Source organism: Phocoena phocoena, chromosome 16 (genome assembly GCF_963924675.1).
Source record: "Phocoena phocoena chromosome 16, mPhoPho1.1, whole genome shotgun sequence".
In the NCBI taxonomy this organism is placed as follows: domain Eukaryota; kingdom Metazoa; phylum Chordata; class Mammalia; order Artiodactyla; family Phocoenidae; genus Phocoena; species Phocoena phocoena.
In genome coordinates this window covers 80,578,690-80,597,307 of record NC_089234.1, presented here as the reverse complement: position 1 = coordinate 80,597,307, position 18,618 = coordinate 80,578,690, and the positions used below count along the sequence as shown (strand labels likewise).

Sequence of the window (18,618 nt, the reverse complement as noted above, 5' to 3'; positions counted from 1 at the left end):
GTGGTCATGAAACTGAGGTTGCAGTCATGTCAGCTCAGCTGGACGGGAAGATGCCTCACTCACGTGACTGGTAGCTGAGAGTGGCCGTCAGCTGAGATTGTAGCTGGTGCCATTGACCGAGCAACTGCATGTAGTCTCCTCAGCATGGATCTCAGGATAGATGGAATTCGTGACCGGCAGCTGGCTTCCCTCAGGGCAGGTGTCCCAGAAGAGTTGGTGGAAGCTGCATGACCTTTTCTAGAATCCGTTGCTTACAAGAAAGTCACTAAGGGCAGCTCAGAATCAAGAGGAGAGGACTGAGACTCCACCTCTCAATTGTAGGAATGTCAAAGAATTTGAATTGTGATTTTAAGCTGCCACAGTGTTGCAATACTGTCTACTTCCTAAGGTTATTTTGAGGATTAACAACTGTTAAGGACAGCTCCTGACCAATCACTGTTAATTAACAGTAGTGATGATAATGGTAGTGATGGGGATGATGGGGATGGTGGAGATGATGGGGGTGATGGGGGTGAGGGACTGCACTACCCTTCTGCAAAATATATTTTGTTATTGTTGGAACGTTTATTCTTGGATGGAATTAATTGCTGGTCTCACCCAATCTATATTTCTTACATAATAATAGAATAATAAATAAATAGGGCCCACAGTGGTCAAACCTTGGCCACCATACATGCACATTTAAGACTGATGTTCATTTTATTAGTTCCTACTACTATTCAAGATTTGAGAACTTATATACTTTTTCTACTACTGTCGCTCTTTTATATATTGTATATATCATTTCATATCTTCCTTTTTATACTCCATCCTCTGAGATAGACATGAGATATTATTTTACAAATATAGAAACTCAAACGGAGAGAAAGTACTTCTCAAAGGTCACCAACTTTGTAGCAGAGGCTAAACTCCCATCAAAGTCATCTGATTTTGGCTGAATCAGCTCTGTTCAGCCACAACTAATAGGCACACCAGCTCTAAATGGCTTAAACAAAAGCAGGAATGGACATCTGCATTGGTTGCTTCAGCAACTAAGACGTGTCCTCAAACACCCAGATTCTTTCCATTTCTTTTTTTTCAGCCATTTCCATTCACAATGCATCAGCTTTGCTTGTAGGCTGCTTCCATTAGGGTCACAAGATAGATACAGTGGTTTCTTTGTTCATTGCTGTTTGGGGAGAGAAAGTAAAAACTATTTCCCGCCCACCAGCACCCCAGCATGGGCCACAGAACGTGGTCTGATTGAGCTAAGTTCAGCTATCTGGGATTGCCAACCCCTGGACCATAAAGGCTTGTCCAGTAGAATATCATAGGTCAACTATTTTCATCAAATCACAGTCTAGCTGAGGAGCTAGGGTGGGGTTACTATCCAGTAAGTCCCAAGGAGGGAGGGTTGGTTACCTGAATTCTCCCCTAGTTCTGTTAGGAAGGGTAAAAAGAAGAAGGGGCATTGGCTCAGGAAACAACAGTGTCCACTACAGTTTCCTAGACAGACACTTTTTCATGTACTACATTTCCTCTTGTCATACTATCAGATGGCATTCTGGGAAGCAGGCTAAAATATCCAAAAGTCTTTGTTCAGGGGAGAATTGTGTTAACCTTCTTTCTTGGAAAATAAAAGACAAAGGAATAAAATTTAAATATTTCTAAGAAAAACAGTTTTTAGAAATTGGAGATTAAGTCTTTGTTGCTCAAGGAATGGGAAGATTTTAGACACATGAGAACCAGCAGTGTTTAAGCAATTGGCAGTTGAAAGTTTAGTACCATTGGGCATTCACATATCGGTTTGACAGTTTCCTCCATCGTAGTTATAGAAAAAGACCTGGTTATTTTCAAAGTTTCTAAAGAATGAGGTAAAATGCTAATACTCTTTTTTTTTAATTAAGTAATTAATTAATTAATTTGGCTGCATTGGGTCTTCGTTGCTGCGCATGGGCTTTCTCTAGCTGTGGCGAGCGGGGGCTACTCTTCGTTGCGGTGCGCGGGCTTCTTATTGCGGTGGCTTCTCTTGTGGCAGAGCACGGGCACTAGGCGCACAGGCTTCAGTAGTTGTGGCACGAGGGCTCAGTAGTTGTGGCTCGCGGGCTCTAGAGTGCAGGCACAGTAGTTGTGGCATACAGGCTTAGTTGCTCCGTGCCACGTGGGATCTTCCCGGACCAGGGCTTGAACCCGTGTCCCCTGCATTGGCAGGCGGATTCTTAACCACTGCACCACCAGGGAAGTACCCAAATGCTAATACTCTTTAAGTGAAAATATTAATAAGTCAGGAAAGAGAGTTTGGTAAGAAGAACTGAAATTGTAGGTGTCTGTGTTAGAATTCAGTATTTCCATTTCTAAAATGGGTAGAAGCTTGCCCACAAATTTCCTGCCTACCCCCTCTATTAACATCATTCTCTGTAAATAACACACTCATGCCTCAGTTCCGTGAGGATTCAAGCCACAATCAGATGATCTCTCTTGGACCTCGTTTAACTTTTAACTGGGAGGAATAACAGAAATGATGAATCTCAATTCTCTATTCAAGAACTTTCTCCCAAACACTGAAATTGTATCTTCAAATTGCCTCATTATTAGTTGTGAAAACATCACCAAAGATCTCACATAGCTCACATAGCTGTAAGTCATTCATTTAAGGGATTATTACTAAAGACCCAATTCTTCTTCTGTACAGGAATAGCAAAACATTGCAAGACTCTGAAATGAGCCACTACTCTCTTTATTACAAATGGATTCAGTAAGAAGATATTTTAACATTCTAAAGCTTCATGAAATTATTACATGTGCTATAATGAAGCACTGCAATTTTATATCTATAGTGATTTACTCACCGTTCAGTATGTGTCTCTAAAACTGGTTTCCAAACTTTGACATATGCATTCTAAGAGATATTTCAGGATAAATATCTTTCACTTTCACTCAAAGACCACACATACTATATCTCATCAAAAAGAAAATGAACACAAAGTTACAGTATTCAAATCACTATAATGGAGAAAATGATCTACAAAATGAGCAAACTCTTTTCCCTTAGGAAATTTATGAGAGGTCGGCTGCTGGCTCTTTCCCTTCAATCCAGCCCTGCACACACCATGAGAAATCAGAGAGATGCTGATGGATCTGACAAGTTAGTAATAAAAACTATCCGAGAACCCCCAGGGCAACTGAAAGTGATTTGGTCTCCATGTGGAGAAGAAACAGATGATAAAATGGAAGAGAGGCTTATCGGCACGCCCCTTTCTTTCTCCCACATTGCCTGGGAAGGCCAGTGCCCACTGCGTTGCTTCTGGAGAGACACAAGCGCCTGCTGGCCAGTGAATCAGGGGAGGTAGGACCAGAAGACCAGCCTCAGAGGAGCCACCATGGGAGGGCTTGAATCTCAAGCATTCCTCCAGGCCTCCCAGTTCCATGAGGGGTAGATAATTACAACTGAGGGAATCTATGTTTTTCTTCAAGCACAGACGTACAGATTATTCCATCAGAGGTTCTTTTCCCTGAGACGATGTCCCACCCTCCCACCACATAAACCTACTAGGTTGGGCACAAGTTAGGGCCTTGGCATTATCCCCTTCTCCAAAGACCCCATCACCAGCCAAAGTGGTTAATATGCAAGGAAACATGAACTCATGGAAAATACACAAGACTTCTTAGGAGGGCAACTGCTATAAAGGAACAACAACGATGGAAGGACCGTTACCTGATGGAGTGTAATTAGACACAAGATGTTCAGTAGATGTATCACGTATTTCCCAAAGATAAGAGAGGATGGGGCTTCCCTGGTAGCGCAGTGGTTGGGAGTCCGCCTGCCGATGCAGGGGACACGGGTTCGTGCTCCAGTCCGGGAGGATCCCACATGCCGCGGAGCCGCTAGGCCCGTGAGCCATGGCCGCTGAGCCTGCGCATCCGGAGCCTGTGCTCCGCAACGGGAGAGGCCACAACAGTGAGAGGCCCGCGTACCGCAAAAAATAAATAAATAAATAAAATAAGGGAGGATACTGGAGACAGGAAGTAAGACAGGAAGTCACAAAGAAACCCAAATGGAAATTCAGAGAAGGCAGAATGTAAAAATTGAAAAAAGTCTCAGTAGATGGGTTGAACAGCTAGGTGGATTTTGTTGAAGAACTAACTAGTGAGCCAGACGACCATTCAAAAACTCTGAGGGCCTGAGAAACAGAGAGAAGGAAAAAAAAAACAAAAGTTAAGTAACGTACAGAATAGGGTTATTTGATCAAAGTTCATATGAAAAAAAGTGCCAGAAGAAAAGAAAACGATTAATAGAGGCAAGAGAGGAAATATTTGAAGGACTAATGACTGAAAGTTGCCCAGAAAAAAGGAAAAGCTATAAGACCTTTTACCAATGGGCTTAAATAACTCTAACAGAATAGAAAAGGGTGGGGTGGTCAATAGCTTGTAATTAAACTTTATATATAACAAAGATAAAAGAAATTTCTAAGGGCAGATCATCTAGAAAGGGATAAGAATTAGATCTCAGACTTTTCAATAACAACATAGAAGGCGAGAAGGCAAAACATTAAGCCAAACCATTATTTAGAGTTTGAGTGTGAAATAAAGATGTTCTCAGACCTGTAAGTTCTTAAAAGATTTACAGGGCTTCCCTGGTGGTACAGTGGTTAAGAATCCGCCTGCCAGTGCAGGGGACACGGGTTTGAGCCCTGGTCGGGGAAGATCCCACATGCCACGGAGCAGCTAAGCCCGTGCGCCACAACTTCTGAGCCGGCGTGCCACAGCTACTGAAGCCCATGCACCTAGAGACCGTGCTCCACAAGAAGAGAAGCCACCTCAAGGAGAAGCCTGTGCACCACAACGAAGAGTAGCCCCCGCTCGCTGCAACTAGAGAAAGCCTGTGCACAGCAACGAAGACCCAACCTGGCCATAAATAAATAAATAGGCCGTCTCTCAAACCACTAAAAAACAAAAACGTTTTAAATGAAAAATAAGTTCAGGAGGGCAGTGTGAGTATGTGAGAGAGTACATAAAAAAAAACGTTAGTAAATTTTACTGTTGAGGAAATAGCTTACAATAAAACAAAAATGTATCTTAGTAAAAATTTAGAACTAAAATATGGCCTCGAGATACATACAAGTGTATCACCTTGCAGATGGGTTGGGGATAGAACGAGGGGGTGGTGAACGTTTGCTAAGGTGCAGTCCAGGTAGCCTCATTCCTCCGCTGATCTACTGCAAGTCCCTCTGACGACAAATGCAAATTTAATTTCACGTAAAAGCCGGTACACAAATGCTCATAGCAACTTTATGTATAATATTCCCAAGCTGGAAACACCACAGATGTCCTTCGGTGGGTGAATGGTTGAATAAACTGTGGTCCAGACAGAGCATGGCACGCTGCTCAGCAGTAGGAATGAATAAACGATTGGTATGTGAATCCCCAGGGAAATGTGTAGAATGAAAAAAGCCAGTTCCTACAGGTGCATTAGTTATGATTCTATTTATGTAACAGTTTTGAAATGGCAAAATTTTAGAAATGGAGAACGGATGTAGTGGTTTCCAGACACTAGGGATGGGGGTCAGGGTGGGAAGTAGTGACGTGGTTATAACACGGCGTATCGGGATGCTCGTGGTGGTGGAGTTGTTCTGTACCTTGAATGTGGGAGTGGATACATGAGGTTACACAAGGGATAAAGTTATACAGAACTATAGACATACACATGCACGCACACACAAGAGAGGACAGCTGAATAAGGTCAGTGGATTGCACCAATGCCAATTCCCTGGTTGTGATATTGTACTATATTTTTACAAGATGTTACCGTTGTGGGAAACTGGGTAAAGGATACATGGATCTCTCTGTATTCTTTCTCACAGTTTTATGTGAATTAATAAAAAGAAAAAGGAAGGTAGGAAAAAAGAAACAAAGACATATACAACTTTTTAAAATTAGAAATCTTAGTTGTAATATATCACAAAAACAGCAACAATTAAACAGTAGTTACAACACCTGCGTTAAAGCCAGTAATCCCAAAGACGAAATTCCAGAATGGATTTTTATAAAGTTCAGCCAAATGTTTTGTATTGCATTCATTTCTGAAAAAAAAAAAATAAAGTTGAACATAAAGTGTGGTAAAAATATAAGCCAGGAAAAGTGGAACTAAAAGAATATTGAGGTAACAATTATAATGTCAGACAAACTAGCACTATATGTAAAATTTTGGGGACAATAATGTTGCCAATTTTGGAATTCAATTACAGAAAAATATGAAAATGACTAAGTTTGATGGTAGGTGTACAAGTGTTTGTTAAATTGTTTTCCATATTTTTCTGTATATTTAAAATATTTTAATACTTTTAAAACTAAAAAAATTGTAATAAAAGACAAAAATATTGGAGATGATTAAAGTATTACTCAGATGAAAATTTAGAGCTTTAAATACATTAGCTAAAAATTAAGTAGTAAGAGAGGAAAATCAAAGAAAGAAAACTAACAAGCATTTAACAGCAGAAGCTAATAAAAAGATAATAAATCTGAAGAATGACAAAAAAGTAAATATAAAGATAAGATCAGAAATCAAGGAAAGAGAGAACAAAAATCAATAACAAAGATTAACAAAGCAAAAGGTTGTTCTTTGAAAAGATTAATAAGCTAGCAAGCCTCTGATAAGACTGAACAAGATAAATCAGAAAAGTGGTAAATAAATATTTAAATAAAGTACAGAATGAAAAGGAGAAATGTCTATGGAGACAAGTGATTTTAAGAATAATTTTTAGGGCTTCCCTGGTGGTGCAGTGGTTAAGAATCTGCCTGCCAGTGCAGGGGACACGGGTTCGAGCCCTGGTCTGGGAAGATCCCGCATGCCGCAGAGCAGCTAAGCCCAAGCACCACTACTACTGAGCCTGCGCTCTAGAGCCCACGAGCCACAACTATTGAGCCCACCTGCCACAACTACTGAAGCCCGCGCACCTAGAGCCCATGCTCTGCAACAAGAGAAGCCACCGCAACGTGAAGTCCGTGCACCACAACGAAGAGTAGCCCCCGCTCGCCGCAACTAGAGAAAGCCCGCACGCAGCAATGAAGACCCAACGCAGCCAAAAAGTAATTAATTAATTAATTAAAAAATTTTTTTAAATTTATGAACAAACATTACAATACATATGAAACCCGTGAGAAAATGGATTGATTTCTATAACAGATACCAATTGTTAAACTGGATACAAGAAGAAACAGAAAATCAGTAGGCTAAAAATTAAAGATATTGAACTGGTAATAAAATGTCTTCTTCAACAAAAGCCTTAGGAAAAGGATGGGGAACCCAAGGCAGGAATAAACTGGCAATGGATAGGTAAAGACAATTCACAGGACGAGATCTGAGTGGCTGTGAAGCGATTGCAGTGGAGAAACACAACTTCAAACAAGATGCCACTTGTCACGTATCAGGTTGGCTACAACTAGGAAACTGGACAATAGAGTCCAGTTTTTCTAATAAGGATGGTCTCTTCTCATGTGTACCAGACCCCATTCCTGCTCTCTTGCTCCAGGATATGGCTCAGATATCTGTGTTCTCTTTCTCTCTTTTTTATTACTTTAGGAGTTTTTTTGCTGTTATTATTGTTGGGTTTTTTTGTTTGTTTGTTTTTGGCTGCGCTGTGCGGCATGTGGGATCTTAGTTCCCCGACCAGGGATTGAACCCGTGCCTCCTAAGTGGAAGTGCGGATCCCTGACCACTGGACCTCCAGGGAATTCCCCTCTTTGTTAAATTTTCGATTGGCATATAACAAGATCAGAAAGTGCATACATTGTGAATATACTGCTTGGTGAATTTTCACAAAATGACCATACTCATCACTACCACCATAGAAAAATAAAGCACTTCTAGTTACGCCAGCAGCCCCCTCTTCCTGTCATTACCGCTCTTCGCCCCAGGGAAGCCACTATCCTGATGTCTAACACCATGAATTAGTTTTGCATATTTAAAAACATAAAATAAATGGAATCATCGTGCCTCCTCTTTGTCTAACCTTATGTTTTTGAGATTCAGCCATATTGTTGCAGATTGTACTAATTTGTTCATCTTCTTTGCAAAAATTCCAATGAATGGACATTCCACAATTTATCCACTCTTCTATTTATGGCCATTTGTTTTCCCTCCCAGGTTTTGGCTGTTACAAATAACGTTGTCCAATCATACATATATACAGTTGATCTTCATTATTTGTGGATTTTGTGTTTGCGAGTTTGTCTACTTACTAAAATTTATTTGTAACTCCCAAATCAGTACCTGCAGAGTTTTCCCTGTCATTCATGGACGTGCCCAGAGTGGCCAAAAATTTGAGTCACCTGATGTGCACCATCCCAGCTGAGGTCGAACAAGGCAGTGCTCTGTTTCCTCGTTAAAGTTTTCATACTGTAGACAGGTGCCCTTTTTGCTGTCTAGTTAATGCCATGTTTTTCACATCTTCATGTTTTTTTCTTGGTGATTTTGCTGTTCAAACGGCCCCCTCCCCAGCACAGTGCTGAAGCGCTGTCTGGTGTTCCTGAGGGCAGGAAGGCTGTGATGTGTCGTATGGAGAACCTGTGTGTTTCGTAAGCTTTGTTCAGGCCTGAGTTAACGGTGCTCTGACCATGAGTCCAGTGTTAGTGAATCGACAATATTTATTAAATAAGGTGTTTTTAAACAGGAACACACATAAAACAAGGTTATATATTGATCAGTTAACGATAATGTTGTAACCAAAGGCTCACGGGAAGCTAACCCTCCATTTCCCCTGAGAGCAGTGGTTCAGTATCTGCTCATTCAGTGCTCATGGTGACTACAGAACATGACTACTGCGAGCATTGAGAATATGTGCGTTTCATGAGTATAAACCTAGGAGTCGTGGTGCTGGGTCATGTGATCGACATATTTTTAACATTAGTACCTCTGTCAGAGATTTCAAAGACACCGTGTTCATGTGTAGTCCCATTAGCAGCATAGGAGAGGACTAATCATTCTTTACCTTCTCTGACACTTGGTATTGTCAGGCTTTTAGATTTTAGCCATCTTGATGATGTGCAAATACATCACACTGTAGCTTAATGTGCATTTTCCTGATGGTTGACGGCATGGTGCATCTTTTCGTAAGGTATTTATTGACCATTTAGATGCCCTCTTTCGTGAAGTGTCTGTTCAGGTCTTTGCCCTTTAAAAAATGGGGTTGTCTGTCTCTTTCTTATTGTTCCGTAGGATTCCTGTTTATATTCCAGAAGCAGTCCTTTGCTGGTTATATGTATTACAAATAGCTTCTCCCACTTTGTGGCTTACCATTTCATTTTCTCAATGGTTTTTTTTAATGAATATAAGTTCTTCATATTAATAGTCAAATTTATCATTTGTTTTCTTTATAGTTAGTACTTTTTATATCCTGTTTGAGAGATCTTTGTTTTCTATAAAGTCATAAAGATATTATCCTACACAGGCATACCTCAGAGATATTGCAGGTTTGGTTCCAGACCATGGCAATAAAGCAAATACTGCAATAGGCAAGTCACATGACTATTTTGTTTTCTCAGTTTTTACACTATACTGTAGTCTATTAAGTGTGCAATAGCGTTATGTCTAAAAAACAATGTATATACATACCTTTATTAAAAAATACTTTATTCCTAAAAATGCTAACCATCATCTGAGACTTCAGCGAGTTTGCTGAAACTCTTTTTGCTGGTGGAGGGTTTGAAATATTGCAAGAATTACTGAACTGTGACACAGAGACATGGAATAAGAAAATGCTGTTAAAACGATGGTGCTGATAGACCTACTTGATGCAGGGTTGCCACAAACCTTCAAATGGCAAAGAGAAAAATTCACTATTTGTGAAGTGCGATAAAATGAAGCAAGGTATGCCTGAATTATTTTCTAGAAGTTTTATTCCTTTATTTTTCACACTTTGATCTACAATCCACCTGAAACTGATGTTTGCATGGTATGAGCCAGTAATCATGAATTTGATTCTTTTTCCTATAGTGATATCCAGCTGACGTAGTGCATATGTTTAGAAGACTGTCCTTCCCCCACTACACTTTATCACCAATGCTTTCATGACATATTTCCATCCTTTTGTCTGCAGCCTGTTTGTATCCTTATATTTATGTATGTCTCTTGTAAGCAACATGTAATTAGATTTTGAATTTTTTATTCTAGTCTAAAATCTTTGACTTTTAAATACAGTATTTATCTATTTATATTTAATGTAATTCCTAATATATTAGGGAAGAAATAGTTCTATTTTGCCATTTTCCCTATCTGTACCACATTCATTCCTGTCTTCTTTATTGCTTTCACTAAACCAATACTTAAGTATTTTTTAATTTAAAAACATTTCTCCCAAGCTTGTTAGTTATACATTCTTTTAATTTCTCTGTTTTGTGACTACCATAAGGGGTTCAATATGAATCCATGACTTTTTTGGGGGGGGAGTACGCAGGCCTCTCACTGTTGTGGCCTCTCCCGTTGCGGAGCACAGGCTCCAGACGCGCAAGCTCAGCGGCCATGGCTCACGGGCCCAGCCGCTCTGCGGCATGTGGGATCTTCCCAGACCAGGGCACGAACCCGTATCCCCTGCATCAGCAGGCGGACTCTCAACTACTGCGCCACCAGGGAAGCCCGAATCCATGACTTTTTAAAGTTTAATACAAATGAGCACTTTACTACTTTCTGGACAACACAAGGAACTGAAACTATTTTAATTCCTTTCACTCCCTCCTTCTCTTTGTGCTGGCTATCATGTATTTTAATTCTTCATATATTTTAGATCACAAAAGAAATTATTATTACTGTTTTTTATATCAACAGCCACTAAATTTACCCACACATTTACTCTTCCCATTGTTTTTCATTCCTTTATGCATGTCCTTGCTTCCAGCTGGGATCATTTCCTTTATTATGGATATACTGCCAAGGAATTCTTTCAGTTTTATTTATTTGAAGATATCTTTCTTTTACTTTTATTTTTGAAGGAAATTAAAAATAATTGTGTAATTTATAGATTGTTAGGTTTTTTTCCACGATTTTTAAGATGTTGCTTTATTACCTCCTGGCATCCACCATTTCTGTCACCGATATACTTCCTTGAAGTGAATGTCTTTTTTTCCCACTAGCTGTTTTCAAGAGTTGCGATCTTTGTTTTTTTTTTTGTTTTTTTTTTGTGGTATGCGGGCCTCTCACTGTTGTGGCCTCTCCCATTGCGGAGCACAGGCTCCGGACGCGCAGGCTCAGCGGCCATGGCTTACGGGCCCAGCCGCTCCGCGGCATGGCAAGTGGGATCTTCCCGGACCGGGGCACAAACCCGTGTCCCCTGCATCGGCAGGCGGACTCTCAACCACTGCGCCACCAGGGAAGCCCTTAGGTGTGTTTTTTAGTTTGATTTTCCCTGCTTTGAGATTGTAGTGCTACCCAAATGTGTAATTTGATGTCTCTTGTCAATTATTTGAAAATTCTCAACACTAGCTCTTTTAATATTGCTTCTGTCTCATTCTTTCTTTTTTACTTCTGGCTTCATCATTTATAGATACAGGCTTTAAAATAATGATGATTCATATGTTGAGGAAGATAGAGGACATGATAGATAATTTCAGCAGAGAACTGAAATATATTTTAAAAATCAAATAGCAATTATAGAACTGAAAAATACATCAACTAAAATTTAGAACACAGAGATAAATTGAATAGCAGATTAGACACAGTAGAAGGAAGGATTATTAAATGGAAGATAGGTGTATAGAAAACATCCAGCCTGAAGCTGAATGAATGGATGAAAAATACATACTTTCATTTAAAATTTCAGGTTTTTGGCTTTCCATGAAAGTCAGAATTGTTTGTGAACATTGAGTCTACATTCCTCATAGCTTTAGTTGCCCTGAGCTGAGGAAGGACTCTCTGTGCAGGGATATGTCCTTTCTACTAGCAAGAGTTCACTTCTCTCTATTGCTTTCTGCCACTGAGGCTGAATATCAGTTGTTATGGTTTATATTACCCCTGCACTGCTTCACTCATTTGTGTTACCCGGGTGAGTGTGGTTTAGTAAGGGAAAATGGTGGAGGAGGGACAATCTAGGCAGATGAAATAGCACATGAAAAAGTACTTACCCTGGGGGAGTTGGGCAGGTCTGGGGACTCAAATTAAGGCAGCAGGACTAGAGCACAGACATGAGTGGGGGTGTTGTATTGGGCCACTGAGTCGGGAAAAATATTTAGGATCTTGGATAGCCTTACAGACCAAGTAGCTAAGAAGGGCTATACTTATTTCACGGTAAACAGATTTGGCCCCTCTGAATCTTCTGGTTGAAATAATCCATCGCTATGTAAACTTAACTTGTTAACTCTAACTTTTAGCCAGGTAGACAAGCTATTGGTTTGGTGTGATGAAACATCACTGAATTAATTTTTATGCCTTTGTTTCTTCTCCGCCTTAGCTGCAAGTGTCCACTGCTTGGAAAAGTGTGGGAAGCTGACTTGGAAGCTTGTCGGTTGCTTATCCAGAGCCTGCAGCTCCAGGAGGCCAGGGGCAGCCTGTTGGCAGACGATGAGAGACAGATGGATGACTTAGGGGGAGGTGCTTGTATAACAGCTCTGGCCATCCCCCCGAGGCCCCACTCTGAAGATGAGAGGAAGACCCCTTTGCAAGCATTTGAAGAGTGGAAGGTGCACCTGACCCCTTCTCCTCACTGTGCTGGCAGTGAACAGAAAGAGGTCTGTCCATCCTCATAGCCTCAATAGGAGCCTTACTCTGAGGGATGATTTGGGACCACACTTCAAGTGAGACCAGTAAATACTGGGCGGGCTTCCCACTGAACCACCCAGACTCTTTAAAAATTTGACAACTCCTGAATATGATTCCAAAATGATGTAGAATTTTTATAGAAGTTGTTTAAAATATAGGAGAACGGAAAGAATTAGTTCTATTTTTATTCTAATTTCATGGCTATAGTTAGAATATACAATCTAATATATAATTACTATATATATAGCCCACACTATGTATGTCATATATAAGATATAGCTACTGTATGTACTATATATTATATATGTCATATATGGTATTTAATTTTGTATTTAGAATCCATATCTTACAATATCGATTCATTAGAATCAAACAAATATATGTTTATATTCCAGTAACTGTTTTTGCCAAAACAAGATCATAATGAATGTTAGAATTTGCTCTTTTCATTTAAAACGACCTAATACTTGGCCTGTGATATATGCATTAAAAATTAAAGTGTAGATTTATTCAACATTTTACCCCAAGGCTGACCTAGATCAACAGAGAAGAGTTCCCCACCCCTCCTCTCCCTGGTTCATCTCTCCTCTCTCCCCTCCCCTCTCCCACTTTCCCCTCTAACCCTAATAAGATTCTTTCACGAAAGGGCTCCAGGAATTTTTTTTCCAGTTTTAATGCTATGACAGGAGGTTTTAGAGCACTTTTCTGGCCAGATTCCTGGGTGTTCTGAATATTAAAAGAAAGTAAAACCTTGGTGAGACTGGAGGAACGTGTCATTTCACGTTCACATCTCACATTTGCCATTAGTTGTGCCCCCTCCCTGGGTCTCTGCCATGACTCACCAGGGAACGCAGCCCATTTGGGTGCCTCCCCACCGTCCTGTGTGCAGGACCATGGTCTTTACAGAGCACACACTCGCTGACAATGTGTGCCTACAGTCACCGTCTTCTGGACTGCTGGGAAAATTGATACTTGATCGTATATTTGAATTGAACAACCTGATGAGAAAGCAGGCGGTTGTCACTCTCTGGAATCCTGCTGGCCTCATAAAATTAGGCTCTACACTGAGCTGTCAGTGATCTCAACTCCTTTGTTAGCTGAGGCCCTGCAGGTGGAATCCTCCACAAAGCCTGGTTGCCCGAGCTCATGCTGACAGTTGTTGAAAACTTGTGGCCAGTTGCAGTAGGCCAGCTTCAAAGAATATTCTGGTGTGAGGGACACACTGCCTGAGTGAGGGGAAGGGAGCCCTGGGTGGAAGAAACTGCAGGCCCTGGGGCTGAGTCTTTGAAAGTAGGGCTGGCTCTCCAAAGGGGGCTCCCGGGAGCTCAGTGCCAGGACAGGAGCCAAGCCAGGTACATGGTGGGGTTTGCTGGGGCAGTGAACACCTCTAGAGGTCATGCCTGCTTCAGCAGATCGGACTTTGTAGGCGGAGTCTCCTCCCTCCCTCCCTCCGTCCCTCCCTCTCTCCCTCTCTCCCTCCCTCTTTCCCTCCCTCCCTCCCTCCCTCTCTCCCTCCCTCCCTCCCTCCTCCTTCCTTCCTTCCTTCCTTCTTTCTTTCCCTCCCTCCCTCCCTCCCTCCCTTCCTTCCTTCTCTCCTTCCCTCATCGCTGTGCCCATGTGTCCCTCCAGGCTCTCTGGGGGATGACTGTCCTGAGTATAGGAGGATTATTCCTCCTCTATAAGATTGTAAGCACCTGCCAATCTGGCTATAGGAAAACAGCTTGTTTGCTTAAAAGTAGGAAAATCAGAGTCAAGGATGAATGGCATAGAGCTTTATCACAGAATGATTCTTCAAGTTTCTGTGGGAAGGAGGTGCGGGCTGTGACTGAGAGAGCAGAAGAGCACAGTGGCTGCCTCTTCAAGCTCCAGGACTGAGCCCCCAGCTCTGCTCCACCAGCTGAAGTGCTGAGGATGTTCTGTAGTTTTGGGGGTGGGAGAGAGATGAGGGGCCTTGAAAGCTCCTGCTAGCTCAGTGCCATCTCCCATCCTGTGTCTTTCCCGTCCCATGTCCTGTCCCTGCATTGCTTTTCTGGGTTTATGTTCACAGAGGGAGGCGGGCATCTTCTGAACTTGGGAGTGGCAGGAATGTTAAGATGGTAGGTATTTTCTGGAAAGGGCGAAATTGTGGAAACAGAAAACAGATCAGTTGTTGCCAGGAATTGGGATTGGGGGGAAGGGACCGATCACAAAGGGCTGCATGAAGGAACTGGGGTGGGGGGCAGTATGGGACCGCACTATTCTGTATCTTGAATGTGGTAATGGCTGCATAACTGTGTGTGTCTGTCTAAATCTGTAACTTTACACCCAAAACTCTACTGCATGTCATGTTACAAAAGTGACTATAATTTTAAAAAATAACATCTCCCTATTTAAAAGTGAGGCTACAGATGTTTGAATTGGCTGCACTTGTCTTAGGGCTATAGGAAGACGGTACATGAAAACTATCTCGTGAGGCTGCTGTGAAGATTTAAATAAAATAGCATCTACAGTGATATTAACGCATATATGTAGAATCTAGAAAAATGGTACCTCAATGAGCCTACTTACAGGGCAGGAATAGAGACACAGACGTTGAGAACGGACATGTGGACACAGCGGGGAAGGGGATGGTGGGACGAATTGGGAGATTGAGATTGACAGAAATACACTACCATGTGTAAAACAGATAGCTAGTGGGAACCTGCTGTATAGCTCGGGGAGTTCAGCTCGGTGCTCTGTGATGACCTAGATGGTGGGCGTGGGGTGGGAGGGAGGGAGGTCCAAGAGGGAGGGGATATATGTATCAGTACAGCTGATTCACTTCATTGTACAGCAGAAACTAACACAACATTGTAAAGCAACTCTATCCCAATTTGAAAAAAAAGTGAGCGATACATACATAGCAGAGGCTTAAATAATGTTTTGTGTGTGTGTTTATCACTCTTTCCGGCAGTCACAAGAATCTCTAAGACCTTTTAAAAATAATATACCTTGCTTCCTTTATTAAGAAGCAGAGCTGAGCAATGAATCAGTGGAAGATATGCAAGAAAAGAAAGGCTTAATAAAGGAAAAGTCTTGTTTGTATTTGGATGGCGGATCTCAGGCTACTGAAGGCGCAAACTGTAACCAAGGGTCTGATTCGGAAGGTGTTTTTGTTTTCCTGCCTCGGTTTCTAGGGAGTCATTGAAGGCTGGGTCCTTGTGTATTTATCCCGTGGCTACAGTGTCTGTTTGCTTTGCAGCTGTGAGCTGGTTTGGCTGTGGAACTCCCTGCTGGGTCTGGCCACCCTGCCCGGGTTTCTCTACTGAAGCATATTATGCCCCGAAGGCAGTCAATTTCTTTTTAACCCGAATCTTCCATGAAAAATTGCTGACTTCTTAGGAAGGTCCACAGGGAGATGGATTTTCAAAGCCTTCCCTGTGCTCATCTGCCCCACGTGGGTGCGTGCATCTTGATTGCCCTGGTTATAACAAGTGCTTTGTCGTTAATGAAAGATTTTGCTGTGTTTAGGGTCCCACCGGGCTTCTCAGCACCATTTCCCCCATTTTACAGCTGGGCCCATTAAGGCATAATAATTTGCTGTGAGCTTTGTTACCGAGGAAGTCAGCCACAGGGCGAAAGGCCAGTTTTCTCCTGCGCTTCCCCAATGGTGAGAGCCCTCTTCTTTTTCAGTTTCATTACAGCTCTCCTGCAAGCCTTTTCTCGGACCCTGGAAACAATCAGGTGCCCTTGGCTCTGCTTTATAGACATTACAGAAATTGCATGGGGGCCAGACAGGAGCTGGGGAAATCAGTGAGCTAGCTTCCTCTGCTCTGAAGTTGCTCTTTTGTACTCGCTGTACTGGCCATTATACCTGCGTAATTGTCTCTTTCCTGTCTGCGGCCTGCGCTGCTGGGGTGCTTTCTGTTTTTACTACAGAGTGGGCTCCCCTCCCGCAGAGTTCCCCCGGACAGCGTCACCCTCCCAGCCTCCAGCTGCTTCCTTTCCCAGCCAGTAGCTGCCACCAAAGAGGCTCAAAGAGGCCAAAAAAAGATCCAGCAGCTTTGAGCCATCTCATGCAGGATTTGAGTAGCCAGGGTTAAGATGTCTGCAGTGAAAGGAATTAGCAATAAGACACAGAGTAGCTTTATGTTTTTCATTTTTATTTTTTTATGGAAGTCTAGTTGATTTCCAGTTTTATTTATTATATGGGTCTCCAGAAATGATTGTTGATGTCTCCCAATTCCTTTTTACTCCATCTCACAAGAAAAGAAAGCTGGAAAAATGGATCTGGGGTGAAGATGTGTGTCCTCACCATCTTAAACTGGTTTCTAATTCTAGAAACATCTGAAGTGGTCAAAGGGCTTCATCTTTCGTCCTGACAGATGCAGACCTGATTCTCTCTCTTTGCTCTCACTTCCCGGCTCCCTTTAGCTCTCAGAGGGGCAGCAGCCTCACCAGCGAAGCGGGGTTGAAAGAGCAGGTCCTGAACTACATGTCTTGATAGTTCTTACACCTTGGAACTTATGAGACAACCCCTGGGGGTGGGTAGGACTGCTCACTCGCTCATCAGCTGCTTTTACTCTTTTTGTCTTTGGGGAGAAAGGAAAAAGCTTGGGTGTGAAGAGAAATTCCACCTTCTCTACAATTTAGTATTTCGTCTTGCAAACCCATCCTCCTTAGCCCAAGAGTAGAGCAGTAGAAGCAATCAGGCTGCCATCAGCGTTGGTAATTGGTTGATTAATTAAAAAGCCAGAGAATCATAAAAAATGATACATGTGCATTTTAAACTTTTTTTTTTTTTTAAGTTTGCTATAAGACCCAGGCTTTTTGTTTGTATAGGTCTTCCTGAATGGCTTTTCCCCTGGCCATTCTTGCAGAACCCTCACCAATAATGCATCATCTACAATTACCAGTTTGCATTTCTTTAAAGAGCACTGGAAATTTCAAGAACACTTGCAAAACAGTCCTCAGTTTCCCCCTCTCTCTCCCTCTCTTAAATATTGTTGAGTTTTCCCAAGGTTTTCAACTTGGTTTATAGAGACAAGAACTCCCCTTCTTTTCCCACTAACATTTCATTGCTTTACATAGTATTTATTTTAATTATGTAATTAATTTAAGTGCAACTGGGCATCAATAGTTTTAGAAACAGCTCCACCAATAGGATCGGAAGTTGGCAGGCTCACAGGCTACATCCCGGCCCTGGCCTTGGGCCCTGCCTTTGATGGGGGGTCGGCGGAGCAGAGCCCAGGACACCTGGCAGGTGGGAAGAAGAGGCTTCTGGGCCTTCAGTTAACTGGTTCATGCCGGTTCTCTCAGTTAATTAATGTTAGCTTGCCAGCCTCCTGCCCAAGGAGACTAAATGGACGCCTCGGATCTGCTGCTTTCCCTGCTTTTGGAAAATTACGAAACCACTTTCTTTGCTCCAGGACCTAACTGTGGCAGTTCTTCCACTAATTAAAAATAGTTCTGTGCTTCTGAAGAAGACAGCCTCGGGGCCCTGGGAGCCTCCTTCACCTTGGAAATTCCTTGTCACTCATTGATGAACACCGAGGGGTGGATAGAGGCTGGTCACCGGCTGGCTGGCGAGGATTGAGTTATGGCACTTATAGCACAGGCGGCTGGTCTAACGGATATGCAGTGTTTTCCTTTGAGTAGCTGAGAGATGTTTAATCCAGGCTTTTCTGGAAAGTGAACTAACAGTCTGTTAAAAGCAGTAATTCTAGTCATCTCATAGTTGCATAGTTCACAAAAAACATTTAGAAATTCAAAAAAAGTTTAAGATGAACACAGATGAAAATTGGTATTTGATTCTGTCCTCCTTGTAGTTCAGTATTTCTGAGCAACAGGCCATTGACAGGGCACATCCCCTGAAATGCAATGCCCCCAAAGGTGTTCTGTCTTCATTTCCTCATACAGAAAGGTCTTAGGGTTTG

General features: G+C 42.1%; 1 protein-coding gene across 1 annotated transcript in view; it reads left to right on the top strand.

The window, feature by feature from the left end:
- The window catches only part of DISC1 (DISC1 scaffold protein), a 288,333-nt gene that overhangs the window by 245,735 nt on the left and 23,980 nt on the right, over nucleotides 1–18,618 (top strand). Inside the window, exon 12 of the mRNA XM_065893936.1 lies at nucleotides 12,417–12,693. Coding sequence (XP_065750008.1) covers nucleotides 12,417–12,693 — 277 coding nt within the window. The remainder of the gene's footprint in view (nucleotides 1–12,416; nucleotides 12,694–18,618) is intronic.